Source organism: Sabethes cyaneus, chromosome 2, assembly GCF_943734655.1.
Source record: "Sabethes cyaneus chromosome 2, idSabCyanKW18_F2, whole genome shotgun sequence".
NCBI classification, from domain to species: domain Eukaryota; kingdom Metazoa; phylum Arthropoda; class Insecta; order Diptera; family Culicidae; genus Sabethes; species Sabethes cyaneus.
Genome location: NC_071354.1, coordinates 27258205 through 27276804, shown reverse-complemented (window position 1 = coordinate 27276804; position 18600 = coordinate 27258205). Strand labels below are relative to the sequence as shown.

General features: G+C 39.4%; 1 protein-coding gene across 4 annotated transcripts in view; it reads left to right on the top strand.

The window, feature by feature from the left end:
• Positions 1–18600, top strand: part of LOC128738028 (RNA-binding protein fusilli) — a 204189-nt gene that overhangs the window by 79894 nt on the left and 105695 nt on the right. For all 4 annotated transcript variants that reach the window (XM_053832836.1, XM_053832837.1, XM_053832834.1 and 1 more), the window contains exon 3: positions 11993–12307. In XM_053832836.1, coding sequence (XP_053688811.1) covers positions 11993–12307 — 315 coding nt within the window. The remainder of the gene's footprint in view (positions 1–11992; positions 12308–18600) is intronic.

Here is an 18600-nt window from a genome sequence, read left to right as displayed (position 1 = left end):
TGTTGACATAGCTAGTATTTGAGTGACAACCACCAGTTACATGCCAGGTTTTGCTGAAGAGAAATCCGTAGTTTTACCATCTGACTTTTTATCATAGAGGAAAAGGTTATAAATTATAAAACTTAATCAAATTTTAAATCAAACTTTTGATTTAAATGAAACTTTGACAAACATTTGTTCTTCATTCAAAGGTTTGTTCGTATAAAGTGTTTGTCAGTTTTGCTGAAAAGTGAAAAAAGTTAATTTTTTATCACATAGGTGTTGTTCTTGATTGTATTTGAAGGTAATTAATGGGAAATTTGCAGTCATTAACTTTTCTTCGGAGAGCCCAATTTCGGAAGCAGTTTTTGGGCCTAAAAGAGGGATTCTGTTAATAAAAATGTAAATACTATATTTTTCTTGCCAATCTGTACACAGCGAATATATTTTCAAGAACAGAATTTTTTTTCAAACAAAAAAACTGCTTTTGAAATTGGCAGAATCGTTGACGATTAATTTCACCTTAATACTTTTTTGAATCAAACCAGTTCATGATACATTTCAATTTTTTTCTATATTCTTGAAGACCGCATACTCTTGACATAAGTTATTTGTTTTTTGTCTATGTTTTTCCGTATTTCATCTTTCAATTTTCGTCGTTAGGTTATTTCGAATTTTGTCTTCAATTTTTCGTTTTTTTTGTTTTGCTAAGTGTTGCCTTTATCAGTCATCTAAAATTTGAACGCAAATCTTCGGCGTGAGAGACATGAATACCACTGTATTAACCTCTTGTTTTTTTGATGTCTTTTTAACGTTTTTTGGTCGTTTTTCATTATGTTTAACATCTAGTATTCTATCATCGTCTTTTTGTCTCTTTTCAGTGATTTTTTGTTATTTTTTATTGCTTTTTGTGGCGTTTTTTGTTTGATGCCATCGTCATCAGTGTTTTTTCGGCATAGCTTGTCACTGTTTTGCTAACTTTCAATTGTCTTCCAAAAACCTTCAGCCAAAGGCTACATCTATTTAGAGTCTTTTCGTCGTTTGCCAAAACCAGCAATAGTTTTGGGCTTTTTTCGCTGTTTTTAACATTTTTTGGCGTCTTTCGTCTTTTCGCCTACTTGTCTTCACTTATTCGTCTTATCTTTTCACTGGCATTTCACTGCCTGTTTGTCGTTTATTTGCTGTCGTTTTACCGTTCTTTCATCGTCTTTTAGTCACATTATCGCTGTCTGTTCGTCATATTATCGTTGCTTTTTCGGAACCGTCTTTTTGTCATCTCTTTGCTGCCAGTTCTGCATATTCGTCACCTCATTGTCATTTCTCTGTTGTATATTTTTTTGTCTTTTGATGTCCTTTTGCCATCTTTCCATCGTATTTTTGTTTTTTTTCTACACTTTGCTACCTTTTCTTCATTTTTTATTGTCATCTTTGCATCATCTTTCGTCATGTTTGTTGTCAAGACAATCAAAATATTGTCTTTTTCTTGTCTTTTCGTTGTTTTTTCATCGTCTTTTTGACAACGTTTATTCGCCATCTTTTCGTAGTCTTTTTGCATGATTTATCGCCTGATTGACACTTTTTTAATTTCTCTTTCCCATTTTTTGTCGTGTTTTTATCGCAGTTTTGGCAGTCTTTTCGTCGTCTTTTTATCGTATTTTTGCCATCTTTTTATCACTGTTCATTGACTTTGAATCACATTTTCGTCAATATTCCGCTGTCTTTCGCCTTCTCTTTGTTGTCTTTTCATCTTTTCATCGAAGGTCTGAAGGTTCTGAAGGTTTAAATGTCCAAGAGTTTCCATTTGTAGCGTAAAAGGAGCGTATTAAACATTAATATATATATATATATATATATATATATATATATATAGAACATGAATTTCTTCTACCTGCTTGGTTATAAAGATCAACCGTATTCACTTGATTTTGAAGTTATGTCGCAGTATAGAAATCATACTAAGGAATTCCCAAAATGTGGGGAACTATAGAAATGAAAATATTTTGCCATTTTGGCGTACTCCAACCACGAAAATATTATTACTATAAATACAAATATCACTACGATCAGAAAGCGAAAACAGAGAAGTGAAGAATGTCATACCATTGACTTACATAATGATGAAAATTTCTATCTGCCGTCAAAGTGAAAACGCTAGTTCTTATTGACAACATGGCAGCATTAAAGTAAATCTTCTATGTTTAATACATTAAAGTAAATTATTCTGTTCACTTCTTTCTCTTCGAAATAATAAAGTTACGCTTTTCACTGCATGTAGCGCACTCGTGCTTTTTGTCATTAAATGAAGCTTTCAATCTTTTCCGCAAAATTTATGAAAATCCGTAGGTTTGAGCAGTTGATCCGTAGATCCGTGGAAAATTCCTAAATCCGTAGAACTACGGATAAATCAATAGATCTGGTATTTAAAATCTCTATAATAAAAAAAAAAAAGATCTGGCATCACTGACAATCACTTGCTTCTGGTGCTAATGTATATGGACGATTCAATGATACACTAGCGCCTGCAGCAAGCTGTTGTCACTGCAAAACTAGTTATCTTCAATGAGCCGGTATCTAGGTAATACCGACACGTTGTCCATCGCTCTCTCTTTTAATCTGTTCTTGCAAAGTAAATATTATTCTATCAACTGGTATAAAATTTTTATCTCGAATGAATATAGTTTCAACGTAATTCCTCAATATTAGGCTACCGCTTAATGGCCTGAAAATACCCTCCCGTACCCTATGTAAAAATGCTTAAATTTTAGCGCTTGTTTGCTTTTTGCTTGGTTGAAAAAATCTCATTGTTTTTTTTAGCAAAACATCGGTATTAAGTTCGAGTTCCGTGTAAAAACTGCGCAAGTTTAAAAATCCACGCAAGAAACCGGGTAAATTTAAAAATTAGTGTAAAAAAAATCTGTCTAAACTCCGAATGTGGCGGCAATTGCATTGAAAATTTACGCAATTTACGAAATTTTCCGAATTGATTCTTGTATAAAATTGGGAAAATCTGCAGATTCGCGAAATAAATCCATGTAAATTTGGAATTCCGAGTAAATGTTGAAATTTTTGTTTTTCGAAATAGAAATCAACCTCCTCTGCATTTGTTCAATGAGAACGTTCCTTCAAAATTGATGCGGGGTTCCAATTTAGGCATGCATTTTCGAAAAGGGGATGACCTAAGACCCAATACAATGAGTGTAGTACGTTAAGGCAGTGCGGTTCTTTAAAATCTCGTCCAACTTTTGAGATTATCGTTGTATGGTGACGATCGAAAGTCAGATCCGGAACGAGAATCACAACAAGATCATTCACATGCTCAACGGTTTTCGGTACCTTATCGTTTATTGTGCAGCCGAAAACTATAGGATTCGGTGGTGCATCATAACCTCGCATTTAGAGACGCTGATAGTCTAGTTATTCACTTTGCACAAATTTACAAACGTATCCAAAAGAAGTTAAAGGCGATGACAATCCTCAATGGAACAAATCGTTAAGTAGGTTTTGAAATCGTCAGCATAAGCTAGTCTGCAACCTTTCTGGCAAGGGCAGAGGTAGCGTCGTAAATGAATAAAATAAACAATAGTGGTCCTAAGTTACTACCTTTGCGGCACCTCATATTGATTCGTGAACGGGATCGATACCTTCGAGCCAAGTGTCATTTGTAAGACCCTGTCGCAAAAATACGAGCGAAACCAGTACTGTGGCAAACTTTTGCGAAACACCCAGTCGTGATATTTGTTTCCAGTAGTATGCGATGATTGAAGGCAACTCTTTAGAACATTTGAACGCAATGGAATAATCGAATAATCGTGTGCAAAGTTATCAAGCAGATTTGATGTTCAAATGTAGAATTTATTTATCGGATACCGCTCGCAACCAATTGAAACTCAATTCGATTAATTTCCTTCGCGCTGACGTACATTCAGTTCCGTTCATCTCAAATAGTTTTATTTCCGACACAACAAAACAACCTGCCAGCAGAAAATATTTAAAAAGTAAATTTGCTAACGGTACGAACACCATCTCCATGGATGGGTCGTACACAGTCAGTCCAGTCGCGAATCGAGCCCCTCCGGAAGAGATTGCACAGTTATGCAACGTGCTGCTGCTACTCACCTTGAATTCGTTTTCATTTCGACGGTGCGGTGCGTTACCTTCGAATTGGGCTACCCCCAAATTTTTGATCGCCGCGTAACTTTGTTTGGATCACATTTGTTTGCCTGCCTGTCTTGCCTGCCTACGGCAGTCAGTCAGTCGAATGATCACAGCAGCGCGTGGTGCTGTTTTTCCGGGTCGTTTGTCCCGCCAGCATACGAAATCGTAGCAAAAGGGTGACCAAATGTTAATGTGTTATCGGTGTGGTTTTCCGAACCCGCCATAAATTTCACCAAACATTGGTGAGAAGTATTTGAGTAGTCAGAAAAAATGTCAATACGATATCATATTAATCGAGCTCCAGATAGCAGCACTGTTCGTTGACAGTTAATTTAGCATTCGTTAACTTAGCGCTACTCTAAATAGACGGTTTCTGCTTGAATTCGCTCTTTGGTCCAGTCAGCAGTTAATTTATGGTAGCTAATAAGCATTTTAATTATGACATTAACATTCGATGGGTTTCGGTAGATTGGAGCTCCAATAATGGTAATTACGTTACAAAAAGGAAAGGAATCGGCTCGAATAAACGTATCTAACACGCGATGAATGTCGTAGGAGCGCATCTTCGACAGTAGTGCGTATACATCGAAGGCCAATTCACGGTACCTACCTTCACTTTATTGGCTCAAAATGAGCGATTTTGTAACACAAAAAAGTTCTGTATCAATAAAATTAATTTATATTTTCATTAAATAGAATACAAACTTTCGTGTTTCCAAACACGCAGTTTGAAATTTCAACATTCATTCATCTATGATTGATCAACCAGGAAAAGATGTGTACCGAATCTTCATCGTCTTTCGTCATTATGCTGTGCTGCGCACAAATTAAATCAAGTTGGATTAGTTAGAGCAAGAAATTTTAAAACTATTCACACTCACACCGACGAAAGTCTGGTCAGTGGCGTGGCAAGTCCAGCGTCAAACAGAACACGCACAGAGAGCGGTAAGGCTAAGTGAACCGAGTTTACGAAACCGAGCCTTCTCGCATATACGCACCTACATATTGGCGCCCATCCTGGTCCTGCTTTTCGAATGTCATTGTTTTTAATAAATTTGTAGTGTGTAATCAGCCTACGGTGCCGATCGTTCGGCGTACGTACAGTCGAAAGTGATCGGATGCACTTCAGAACCAGTGCTGGACTTTAGGGAAGAAGTATACAGTTGATAATCAACCGATAATGACAGGTTGGCAGAAACTTTGCTTGTAAAAAAAACTTCAAGAAGGTCCTTTAAAGTAATTGTAGATCTAAGTTAGATTTGATATTTTTTACTGTCTGAATTACCGTCATAACGTCATTGCCAGTTTCAGTCAGCTTCTAGGTTCAAGGATTAGACATAATTGATAGGAATTACTGAGGCAAAATTCGACGAAGAAGGCTGAAATAGCAAACAAAAAAGAAAGTTTCGCACTAAGCAATGCCTTTACCATACCAACCTGACCGCTAGCAAACGTCGACGGTGACGTCGGTGGAATGCCAAACATCGCAACGCTCATTTAAATTTGCACACAAAACTATGCATGCTTCGGACCAAAAACAAAGTGGAATGACAACGCAGCTTACTACCTGATCGTCGATTTGTTTGTGACGAAGGAAATATGCTTGTTTTTGGTGTTGAAAATTTTGCCGTCATCGTGCAGCAGAACGGAGTTTGGTTTAGCTTCCTAAATAGGTTGATCCGTATGCGCAATGATGATGATAAATTCTAAGATAAATATATATTATTAAAATATAGTTTTTATGCCTCCAATAACACAGAATTAAACCCAATTAACGCCAGGCAGATTCGATGCTGTTCAGCTCCATTAGAAGCTAATAACTTTTGCTCTAAAATTGCGGTTGAAAATATTTAACATACTTAGATTTCTTTGGATTTATTTTATCAGGTATTGTGAGTTTACAACTTAACGTGTTTTGAATCAAAATTAGGAATCTAATAAACTGAAACAGGCCAACCTCATGTTTTGTTAGCTTTAGAATGAGATCAGGCGTTAACTAATTTTTATACCGGTAGTCTTTCTAAAGGACAAAAGGACAAAGGACCAAGGTAAAGGCTCGCCATAGTATCTCTAGGGCGAAACAATACGTTGAATGGAAAATAGTGGACTATTAGGGACTATTATGGACTATTAAGGGATTGATTGGACTATTAGGTAAGGCATTGATGAAGCAACGCTTATTAGGTTTGTATAACGTTCCTCTTTACCCAAGCTGGGCGATCCTTGGTTCGATTCGCGGATGTACTACATTTAGAATGAAGGATTTTCCACTTTTGAACTTTTCCACTGATTGTGGACATGTTACTCAATTGAACAGCTGATTTATAATAGTAGTGGTCAAATTTTGTTCTTGGTTTAGACCAATCAACATGAAATAAAACGCAAAATTCGTCAGATAAGATGCGAAAATCGATTTTTAAGTCAGGAATTATACCGCAGAGAATGTGCCTATTTTTGCATTCAATTTTTTCGACGAGAGTTAAGCAAGATGGTTAAATATCCTTACTGCAGTGCTCGATGTGCCAGTTTTTGCGCGTCCATATGAAACTATAACTACTGTTAAAAGTTTAACTAAAAAGATTAATTTTGCTTATTATTTAATTTATGTGTTTGTATGCCCTTCGCAAATTGCTGTCAATTATTGAATCTAGAGAAAAATTAGGCTTTTGATTCTCCTTTTCGTGGCTCATGCATAGATTAAACCACGAATAAAACGTACTAAAAAGAAAAGAGAATGCTAAAACGAGAAACTGATTCCAAATTTGGCTTCAAATTGCTTAAAACATATCTCAACAACAACGACGTGCTTCAGCTTTTTGTTCATCCATTTGCTCTGCTTCCGAATGACGCCTGAATTCTGTTTTCTCTTACGACCACTCACTTGCGTAGAAAGAGCAAAGTGTACTCCATTAGGCATTCAAACGATACTCAAGTAACGATGTGATTTTCATTGCACTCTTATTGCGGTTTTCATGAGCAATTTTGGTTTTAAAAGGCCTCATAAAGGTGTTATAAAACCTAAACTGTTACTTGGGTAAGCATACGGTCGTTAGGCATAATGTTGGGGAAGAATAAATGCTTAATGCGAAAAATTTAGACTCAGGCAAACTGAAAAATTCTTGACATAATGGACGATTGGCATAAATACATTAGGCATAGTGGACGTTAGGCATAATAGACGACAGGCATAGTAGACGATAGACATTATGGACGATAGGCATAATGGATGACAGGCATAATGGAAGACAAGTATAATGTGCGGAAGGCATAAGACAGTGGACTCTCGGAAAAGTTAACTCTCTAAAAATTTAATTGTTCAGAGAAGTTAAGCGAATATTAGCTCGCATGCTACACTCTAAAAAGTTAATTTTTGGCCTAACTTTTCTGAGAGTTTGAATTTATTGGTTGTTCAGACCGTTAATTCACACAAGTGAATACACACACAATTATAATATATTTATCAATATTATTCGAGAAAATTGTTTTCGGTGAAATTCAGCCAAGATTTGGTCTTTTATAATTCGGCCAAATAGGAGTTCGCCCTTTGGTGATTTGGTCAAATACAATTTCGGCCCATTGTGACAGTTGTTGGAATTCGGCTATTTGTTATTTAGTCATTCCGTATTAGCCCGGTAAGTCGATGCGAGGGCTAAGGAAAACTAACAAGAGTCGGTAGACTTAGGAAAGCGAATAAACCTAGATTGATGTGATTTATGGATTTATGCGTGGCTGCCTCCTGCAGTGGCCGGCACTTCCGACGGCGGGTCGCCGGCAACACTCGAGGCTTGTAGACGTCTCGCCCTAAATCATCTATGGAATGTCATAAAATATTTTTACGGCATTATGCCAAAAGGTCGTTATGCTAAATGTTTTTCTTTTAGATGGTCCCCGATGTTATGTCAATGATTTTATGGCAAACGACGTTATGCTAAACAGTATTGTGCGAAATTAATTTATGTTAACTGGGTGACCCCGGTTCTTATTGTATTGTGAAGGAGCGATGACTGGCTCAAGTCCGTATTTAAGGAAAGCGAAGTGTAAATTATGCCTGACGTCCATTATACTTACCGTCCATTATGCCTTCCGTCCATTATGCCTGAAGTCTGTATGCGTAACGTCGCACACCCGAAAGAGCACAACTCAAGCAGAGCTAATCTTTTCTTCACACACTGTCGTCTAGAGACAGGGATGGAAAAAAATCGCTTCTAGTGATCAAGATCAGAGAGCCGATCAGATTCACATTCATTGGCATCACTACTTGTAACGACAAACGCTTTGTCGCGATCCGTACAGATTATGATAAACCTCATGTCAGATCATGTTCATTGCTTGATTGCGTTGAGAAATATAACAGATATAGATGATTGGTTGTGTGCATCGTATGAATCACAATACAAACAACGTGTGTGACCTTTTTTCTCGCAGCTAGGTAAGATGTAACACTGTGATCGACTGCTGAGATTGTTTAGAGAACAAAATCTTGTGATCAACGCTAAAGATTCACTGTTTGTCGTGATCTGTATAATATCTGTTCTATAAGCACCAACCTATCACAGTTTACTTCCTTCTGTCCTAACAATATGGAGAGTGCTGCTCACATCGACACAGTGTACACTGACCCTAAAGCAGCTTTCGATCGAATTAATCACCAAATTCTGCTGTGGAAACTTCACCGACTAGAAGCTTTGAAGATTTCGTCTGCTGGCTTCAAACATAGTTGACAAACCGTAGCCTCTCAGTAAAGCTAGGCTCAGAAGAGCGAGTCCTGCAATTTCTGCAATAAGTCTGGTGTTCCACAGGGAAGTAATTTCGGACCGCTGTACACGGATGACTTCAAAAATATTCCTAGCCATAAGATCCATAAAGGACTGCTAGTAGTTACAAAATTTGGATGATCATTTTACTAACTGATGTAAGAACAATCGCTCTATAAGTGTCTTCAAGTGCACTGTCATTACGTTTAATGGAAGCAAAACTCCATTCGTACATGAATATAGAGTCGAAGGATCTCTTCTACAACGGGTAGTTAATGTTAAAGACCTTGGAATTGATTTGGATTTCAAACTTACGCTCTAAAATCACTATTTCAGTATCATATTGAAAGCGAGCCGAAACCTGGGATTTATTTTTCACATAGCTAAAGACTTTCGCGATCCGTACTGTTTGCGCGCTCTCTATTTCTCATTAGTACGATCAATTCTTGTTACGGTATCTGTAGTAAAATCGAGGCCGTACAAAAGTGTTTTATCAAGCACGCATTGAGATTTCGTCCATGGTCGGATCCTGCAATCCATCCATTTCCAAATTGCCATGTAAGTAAGTAATAAAGATCCCTTTTACCAATAGGTGGAATAAATTGGATTTTTGAATTGAAAATTCTGCGGATAATCGAGTCTCAGAGAATCGAATTCTCAGATATTAAAGTCCTCGGCTAATTGAAGCAAATCTGTCTATAGATCGACAGGTTTCTAATCATTCGGCATTATCTGCGTTTGTGTTGATTGATTTAAATGATTTTATTTAAATATTATTATTAAGACCTTATTGCAGTAGTAACCATTAATGATACTACTAGATAGAATACTAGTAAAGGTGCCTTTATGCAGCGCGAAAACTGTAGATTCTGTGATAGGTGTCACTGAATTTTTGGAATTCGTTCTATCTATCAGAACACTATTGATACATTTTCATAAGCAGAATTATTACTTTGAGCAAAAAACTTGTACTTTTGAAATTTAATAACCACTACTTAAACCTTCAAGGCGGATCTTATTGTATCAATTTGAATTGAATTGATGCAGTAAAACAGTAAAAAACATACTAGGGTATGTTGCTGCTTCGTCGTAATTGCCTATTCCCGTCCTATTCAACACAAATATTAAAAATGTTAGCGATTTTTATGACACACAATGCAAAATTAGTTATTCCCTAATATTTTAGTTCGTTGGCTATCATACGCGATCAATCAAAGTGAGCTTAGATCTTTGTTTCATTAAAGAATTCCTAACAGCCAAATTTCCTACGTTTTTCCGTGCGGCGAAGAAGTAAACGTTTCAATTTCCGTCATTCATAAAACGAAAATAACTCACGCAACGCATTGTCGTTATTCTGCAGCCGGGAAAACTTACATGACCTGCAGAAATTTTGCAAAATAACATTTGTCATGCCGTCCTACACAAATACACGCGCACTAGCTTCGTAAACATTATTGTTATTTTTAGTTCGGACGATGAAAACGATGTTGATTGACGGATTTTAAAACGGTACGACGAATTTAAGATGTAAAGTCAGTTGCGTAATTTCAATAAAATGCTTTAATAATCGCTTTTTAGTGAATACTAGGGGCACGGATCGGAAGATAAAGGTGTTTGAGTCGAATTAGTAGCAGAACTTTCAGAGTATTCATCAAATCCACCTAAGAAATGATGAAAATTAGAGTGACTTTCCTTACTACGACGGGAATTAGAAATAAACCCTACCTGTTGGATTATTTCTTATTCAATCCTGTCAGACATCAAGCGTTGTTTTTTTCCATTTCGTTCAATTTTTAGTCTGTTTAAGAATTAAGATTACGTTCTAAGCTAACGTTCAGTTAGTTTTTACACTGCTTTTGGAGGCGTTTTCCAATGTGATGTTTTCTTCAAGTAGTTTTTTCGAACTTCATCGTGAATGTCAATGAACCAGAAACGAGAGTAAGTCAGAACGTTAGAGATCAGATAAAAATCCGAAGATCCGAAGATTTCTATAGATTCCTCATGCAATAGAATATCTCGGATCAAAAGTATAGGCTTTATAGTAATCCTAGTTTCTCAATTGTTTTTAACCATAACCGGAAACGTGTTATTCGTCTGTGTTCAAAACTTTTTACATGACCTTTACTGGAACAGCGGTCGGACGTCTTTGTACTAAACAATTAAAATGAGAACCTAAATTATATAGGTTCACAGTTTTACAGACATTTTAATCTTACATTTCAGACATGGTTGTATCATAAAAATCCTGAATACCGGAACCAGAAATCTTTCATAGAGTACGCTGCCATCACTGTTTTTGTTTACCTAAAAATGCTATTGAGATTGCGCTGTATCCGGAACCAATGGCGTACTGTTCAAATCATATTACCGCTAGCCGGCGGAGGGTTATTTCGTATAGACACCTATATGATCCATCTCATCAAGATTTAATGAGTACTGAACCCGATTTCCCCGTTTCAGTGGGGCACAGGTGATCGCGCGACATCGATTCTTTTTGTTTCCCCGGGACGGGCGCTATTAGTGGCACCTGCCTGTGCCAGGCAAGCAAGAATGGCCGGCAAAAAGCTCCAACAATGACTTCCCCAATTACGCGTGTGGTTTGGTGCCGTAAAATAACAAGGAAAAACGGCATTTCCAGTATCTCATCGTATTTAATCATATCATCGATTAGTTCCGCACTTCGTCTCATCTGCCAGTTACTACCGAACACCGGTGGTGGAGTGCCAATTTATGACGTCCCATCGACTGGCTGCATACCGTGGATGGATAACCCTTGGCTCCTCGCGTAGCCTGAAACCTAATGAGGGGATACAAAAAATCCAATCATTGCCTGGTTGCGAATCAAGGTAGATTAAAGTGTTCCTTGGGCATCAAGCCAATAGGAAAGAGAGAAAAAAGAAACAATCACCTGATCTTTGCTACAGCGTCTCGATCGATTAATAGATGAGCGGCACTATGTGCCGCTGTGCTGCCACGATGGTGGCCTCGTTTTTGCATATGTCTTTCCGGTACCCATTGAAACTAGAAACTATGCTAAATCTGCAAGTGTGAATTTTTCATTAACCAGTTCTTTTTCCTCTCTCGTTTTTCCCGCCTCCTCGCAGGTTGTCGGCGTTAAGCAGTACTTCGTTCGGCCCACGAACCCGCACCAGAGTCCACTGCTCAGCAGGAACAGTGCCAGTCAGAACAACATCAGCTCCAGCAATACCTCGCTCGATCAGTCCGTCGGAACGAACTGCTCGTCGTCGCTGTCCTCCTCGACGGTTGCCACCGGAATTCACTCGAACAGCCTGTCCGGAACGTCATCGTCGGTGACGGCTTCGCTGGTCGCGACCGAGAATGCCATCAGCCAGGAGATACCCGCCATCGAATCGTTGATCCAAACGGCCGGTCAACCGCTGGAGGAGGTGCTCGAACAGGTAGGTGGCGGTTTCGAAACCCGCCGAGGCGCTCTAATTATACCATTTGTTTTGACCTTAAAAGAGTGCTGCAATTCGGACGCGATAAAAGACATTTTAGTAGCTCGGATTTAATGGAACGTGTCCCCATTTGCTACCAGGCCGGGCGCCGCCGGGTTGGTAAAATATGTGTCAGAATGATTCATAGTTAACACCATGTTTCGACACATTCAGTGTTTTTTCTAAGTACCGTGCACATAGCAATAATTCAACACGCATACATTAGATTAATTGCACCCGAGCGGACAGAAAGACGGACAATCTCTGTGATTTTGCCTACCGGCTCGGTTGCTCGCCATCACGTCCTCGGACCGTCCGAACAGCACACGCATTTCAATCGCATGTTGGTGGGCCCTCCTTTGAAACACCGGACGGCGGGGGGTTTACAGGTGACCGAGCTTCGTGGCGTTTGCTTAAACTCTAGCTTAAACATATCGTCGTGTCGTGGCTTCGAGTGTTCTATTAAGAAATACCTGAAATGATTAATTTAGATTGCATGGCGATACTTTTGATTAGTAGGAAGAAAAAATACCCAACTATAGCGTTCGTAGTCAGAGGAGGGGCGTTAGGTCACAATTATTTTTCAGTTCATAGTAGTATGTAAATTATAAAATGGATTTTGTTACATAGTAATTGTATTGTTTTAGTGCAGTAAAACGCAGTTATACGTTTTAGGTTGCTAAAAAAATCAAACAACTTAGTTTTCAGTTCTAGGATTGGACTATCCAACTGCAAGCTCATCGAAAAAATGCTTCAAAACCTTGGAAGCTCATATTTTCCTTCAAAATTATACCACTTAACAGTTATCCTCACAATACGAGGTGAACAATGAAATTCTTCAATATCTGGTTAAAAAATAGGTTAAGAAAATTACACCAATTTTGATCATAACCTGCAACCTGTAAAGGACATGAACACCAGTGAATGGCTTGAGGACATCGCTGTTGGTGGTTCTTTTGTTCTCCCAAAAAGAAATGGTGAAAAATCGACTCGACCACAACCAGTCAGTCAGTCAGTCAGTCAGTCAGCCAGTCGAGCAAAAAGTGAAAGGTATTGCTGGGCACATACTTTCGCACGAAGTCAACCCAACCATTGTCGTCCCTGGAGGTGAAAGATAAACCTACAAAACCAACAACTGGTTCGGGTTCGACTGGCGATGAGGAACCGGTGTCGATGAGGGAGTTCCCTCTTTCGTAGGCAACGTGTACGCAGGCACCTGTTTGTTGCCACACGGAATGTCGATCGACCTGGCCCTGGCTGGCTGGCTGGCGGCTCTCTAGGTTGGTAGGTGATTAATCGATTATGTCCCAGCAAATGGCGGTGACCTTTCATTCGACACGAAATACCTACCAGAGACGACTTCGGTTACATAGTCAGTTCTGTTGGAAATTCATTGTTGTGGTCTTGAAATACTTGAATTCCTTCAAGATTAAACTATTCGTTACCTATTCACATCTGTCATTTTTAAAAATAAAATTAATAATAACGTTCAGGTTTCGGTGAATTGCGGTGAACTTCAACCGACAACAGTGCAATTACTTGCGGCGGAGACGTCTCATTTAACGTCGCTTAAACTGGTCTCGCTTTCGCAATGTTCGCTCTCTCCGCAGTAAGACGCTGCATTTTGATTACCCCGCGGGCTTGGGATCATTTCCCAGAAAACATTCAGTTACCTACCAGTGGTGTTTAGCCGAGGGAATCACCGTGCACTAATTAATAATGTTGCTTTTATCCGGGAAAGGAGTCATTTCATTCAGTAAACGATTTAATTTTTTCAATTCGGACAGATATTAAAACACTTCCCACTTTAGCTGCAATTTGTTTGAATTTAAACCACATTGCATTAAATGAAGCAATCGTTAAAAGAGCCGAGACAACAGTCGTAAATGGTTAACACCGTTGTTGTTGTTGTTGGGGACTATTTTTGGCCCATGTTGTTACTTAACAACTCTACTGCTGGTGCAGCTGATGAGTACTTACTAGTGCTTTAAGTTTCTGTGGTCTGGTTACCACCCAACCGACCAACTTGCATTAAAAGCGAATTTAATTACTCAACAGAAGATGACCGGTGAAAAAAGATGAAAAATGATTGTCAGCTGTGGAGCAGTCATGCTTGAGAGCTTCTTTTCGAAAAAAATACAAAATTTTTAATACAAATTCTACTAGTTTTCGATTTTTTTTATACGACAAAAACGATAAAAGTTGATAAATTTTTAAGTAGAACCTAAACAATTATAATGTTTCTTGAATATAATGCTTCTGGGTAACCAGTACTATACCATCATCTATGATGGGTCAATTATCGACGATACCGTTAAGTTCATTTTTACAGAAAAGTTACGGAAACATGACTTTCCAGTACTGTTTTGGCTAGTTTTGGTATCAGAGTACGCTAGCCTGGTACAAAGCCAATGGAGTCAAATTCGTACTAAAGACAATTACCTTCAAAGTATCCCGAAACAAGGTCAATCAGAACTTTTGGGGCTCTGAAAAAAAAGTATGCTAGCGGAAAATAGTCAGCACCAAGTAGCGGTAGATCAAAAATCCGCCTGTTGGCGGACGCTTCAATGAGTTACCCTCCAAACTTTCACGTTAAACTGTTAGGGAATACTGGAGTAAAGTGGAGTAAAGATGAAATTTCTTTAAAAACCAAACTTGTATTGTCATTCTAAATTTTCTATTTTTTCAGAAAGTAATGTATTAAAATTTTGATTTACCATGGTTCGATTTCACCGCACCTCAATTTAGCTCGTACAAAGTATTTGTTTTTGATAACACGAAATGGTTGATTCATAAAATTGAAAATTAAAATTAAGTGGACTGAGAGTGGACACAAATTATGCAATATTTCTTTCTATACAGTTTAGTAAAGAAGCGATTTTCTTTCGAAATTACTTATAAAACATTGAAAGATAAATCCGTCCGACAACGATCACACGGCTGACGTAGAACTAGGTACATACAGTTTTTAGAAGGTGTCATTTCGATTGACTGAAGTTTTTGGAGCGTCTTAGTAGAATACGAATCCTGGAAATTAAATAAAAAAAAAACTTATCCAATTCAATTCTACTATGTATATTCGAAAACAAACACTGAGGAAGCCTGCAAGTCGTAGGCGAAATACGTATCTGTAAAGAATAAAATATACATAGTAGAATTAAATTGGATTAGTTTTCTTTTTATTTAATTTCCAGGTCAATTCGATGTCTAATCGTAGGCTTCTGCTGTTGTCAGCTACTGTCAGCTACTAAGAGGTATCGTATAATACCGATTAGTGAAACGCTTTTGTTTGTGGCTGGTTAACAGGCTACTAATGTTCAATCAGAATTTAACCATTTAAAATTTGAAAAACGATGGTCGCACGTTGTCGTCGCCGTCATCAGCGTAGAACTGGGCAGGCTCGTGCTGCTTCAAGCAGTCGTCCAAACAATTTTCCAGGCGCTTTCGAGTTAGTCGAGTCATCTTAACACGCTAGGCCCCTCTTTTCCCGGTGCCGGTGGGGTTATTGAAGAGATCAACACACCCACTCACATGCGAGCGAGTATAAGAAGTATAGCATCTAACGTTTATGCCACTGACGCAAGCGTACAACAAACAACAACCGGTATTGTGGGCATACATTCTGCTACCTACACACATGCGAACGCACAGTCCCGTAGCGTCTTTCTGTGCAACTCATTCGGTATCGATTACTCGGGTTACAATTACGAGCGAGGCCGACGATCGTAACTGATACCTGAATACACACCCGCAAAAAGTTGTCGTAATTCGTTGAAAAAATAAGAGTCTTAGAGAGATGCTCAAACCGGCGTGTTGGTTACAAGGAAAATACATTACAAGGTGTGTGAAAATTAGACCACACAAGTGTGGGCTTCGCAACTTAGACTGTCGTCCGGTATCCTTATGACGTGTCCGGTCTATCGTAATCTACCGATTTTCGCCAGATTTACGGTTCCTCCAAGCAGTGCCTGTAGCTCGTGATTAATACGCATCCGAAACTCTCCGCTTTTAGTTTGTTCTCCATCAAATATCGTCTGCAGCACCTTCCGGTCGAACACGGAAAGAGCGCATTGGTCCTCCGTGATTAGCGTCAACAGTGATCACGATCACGATACGAGAAACTCATCTGCTATACAACACCATCAGGGCTATAGTCGCGTTAATTTGTCCGGAAACCGCGTTCGTGCATTAGCTGCTATTGCTGCTCTAGATCGACTGTATCGTATACTACTTTAAAATCAATAAAAATGTGGTGCGTGGGAACGGTATACTCGCGACATTTCTGCAAGGTCTCAAAGCAAAGCAAAGCCTAGGTGCTACATTCCGTTATCGAAACTTGACCTTCTGTTTTTATATGACAGATTTCGCAACCAGCTGTTGTTAAAGTACAGGACAATTGCAGGGTTAGTTGCTACGATCCTATTGACTCTAACAGCCTCTCCCAACCGAGATTCGAACATATGACGACTGGCTTATTAGGCCAGCATCTTACCTCGAGGCCAACTGGGAAGCAAGGTCTCTCGGATGGTAAAATTTGGTCCGTATGGGTGCCGTGAAGCCCGCCTGAAACCTTGTGCTATCGGTGACAGCAGGCGTAACAGGACCTGGAAGAGTACCTTAGAAGCGCCGTTCACCGGCGTTAAGTGGGTTAGTTACAGCAGTCGAGCCGATCACCTTTATTCTGAATAAGATTGAGGGCAATACGAGGATTTCTGATAAACAGTGTTGGGCACCGCTAATTCGCTAATTCGCTAACCGATGCAATTTGCTCGATAGTCGTGTAAATTTCGCTAGTCACTAATCGCAAACTGCAAATTAACAGTAACTGTTTATTTTTGAACATATCGCAACAACTTGCATTGTAATCTATGTTAGCCTCTAACTGCTCAGCGGTTGGGGAAGGGAAATGCAGATGGGAACTAGGGTGTGTGTCTCGGGGCTAAATTAATACAAGCACGTAACTTCACTCGTACACAGCAGATGCCGAAATAAACCATTAATCATGGTTGTAATCTTACCAGAGGGAAAATGTAACCACTTGACCTGATGCTGTCGAGGACCAACCAGATAACCAATCAAAATTGCGAATGAAAACTCAACGACGAGGACTAACCACTCCTTTTTGAGTTCGGAAAGACGAATAGCAAACCGGATGTAAAATTGTGGATAATGTTGCTTCTTGTGGCAAAGACTGGTTTAACAATTTACGGTACCGTTTTATTCTTTCCCTGGGCCCTATAATTCTTATCCTACTGTACTTGCGCTTTTGACTTTGCTGGTGTACCACTAAGTTGGTTTCTGTTTTACACGATGCTCCTCTCCATTCGGCGATGATTCCACCGACGTGCTAGGCCTGTCCAGGCCCCCGAATGGTTCTCTTCGAAGCTGGCTTCAATAGCCCGTGGACGCACGGGTCGATCTCCCTGGTCGCGGGTGGTGTGAATAACGTCGAACGGCGCCGATGGTAGACGTAACCGGCCCTTGCCGCCACTGACGATCAATACGGAGGCGATTAACCACTGCACTCCGTCGAACTGTGGAATAGAACCGAGAACAAAAAGGCCCTCTAGGCCCTTTTGTTTCTATGATTTGGGTTCACTAATATGGTTCTTTAGTTTCCCTTTTGTGGGTGTTATCTCGTAGAACTATTCCACTTTAAACTAAACACTTTCTCGTTGCACAATGAAACAGCAATACAACAACTCACAATAAATTTAAAAAACTTTTCTTACGACTCACCGCGCGCACCTCTAACTTCGTTAGATTTTCGAGATCGAATTCAGTTTGAATATTTGCGTTGAGCCTTTTAAAGCTTCTCTATGTTTGTAATCGGGCTTTCAAAAGCTTTCCGATTTCAAACAATAGGCCGTTTTTGGTAACAATTCCCTCGGCAGTATCCCCCTGTGGTATTGAATACCTTAGTTGTATTTTCGATACCTCTGAACACGGCTATGTATGAGTGATCCGTCCGCCCGCAGGCTTGGATGGTTATCACCCATACTGTTGCGAGTATTCGTGGTTGTATTAATGAAGCTACCCACCGTGAGTTACCGTTCCGTCCGCAGACATGGAATGTTATAACCCATACGGTCATTGTGTTCCATTTGGTCGAGCCGTCCCGTCTGAGTTACCGATCCGTCTATAAGACGTGGAACGCTATAACCCACACAGATGACAGCTCGTCCAGCGATGGGTACTCGCTATCCACATCGGAGCAAACTTTCCTCTCGGAATCATCTCTCCGTCCGCAGACT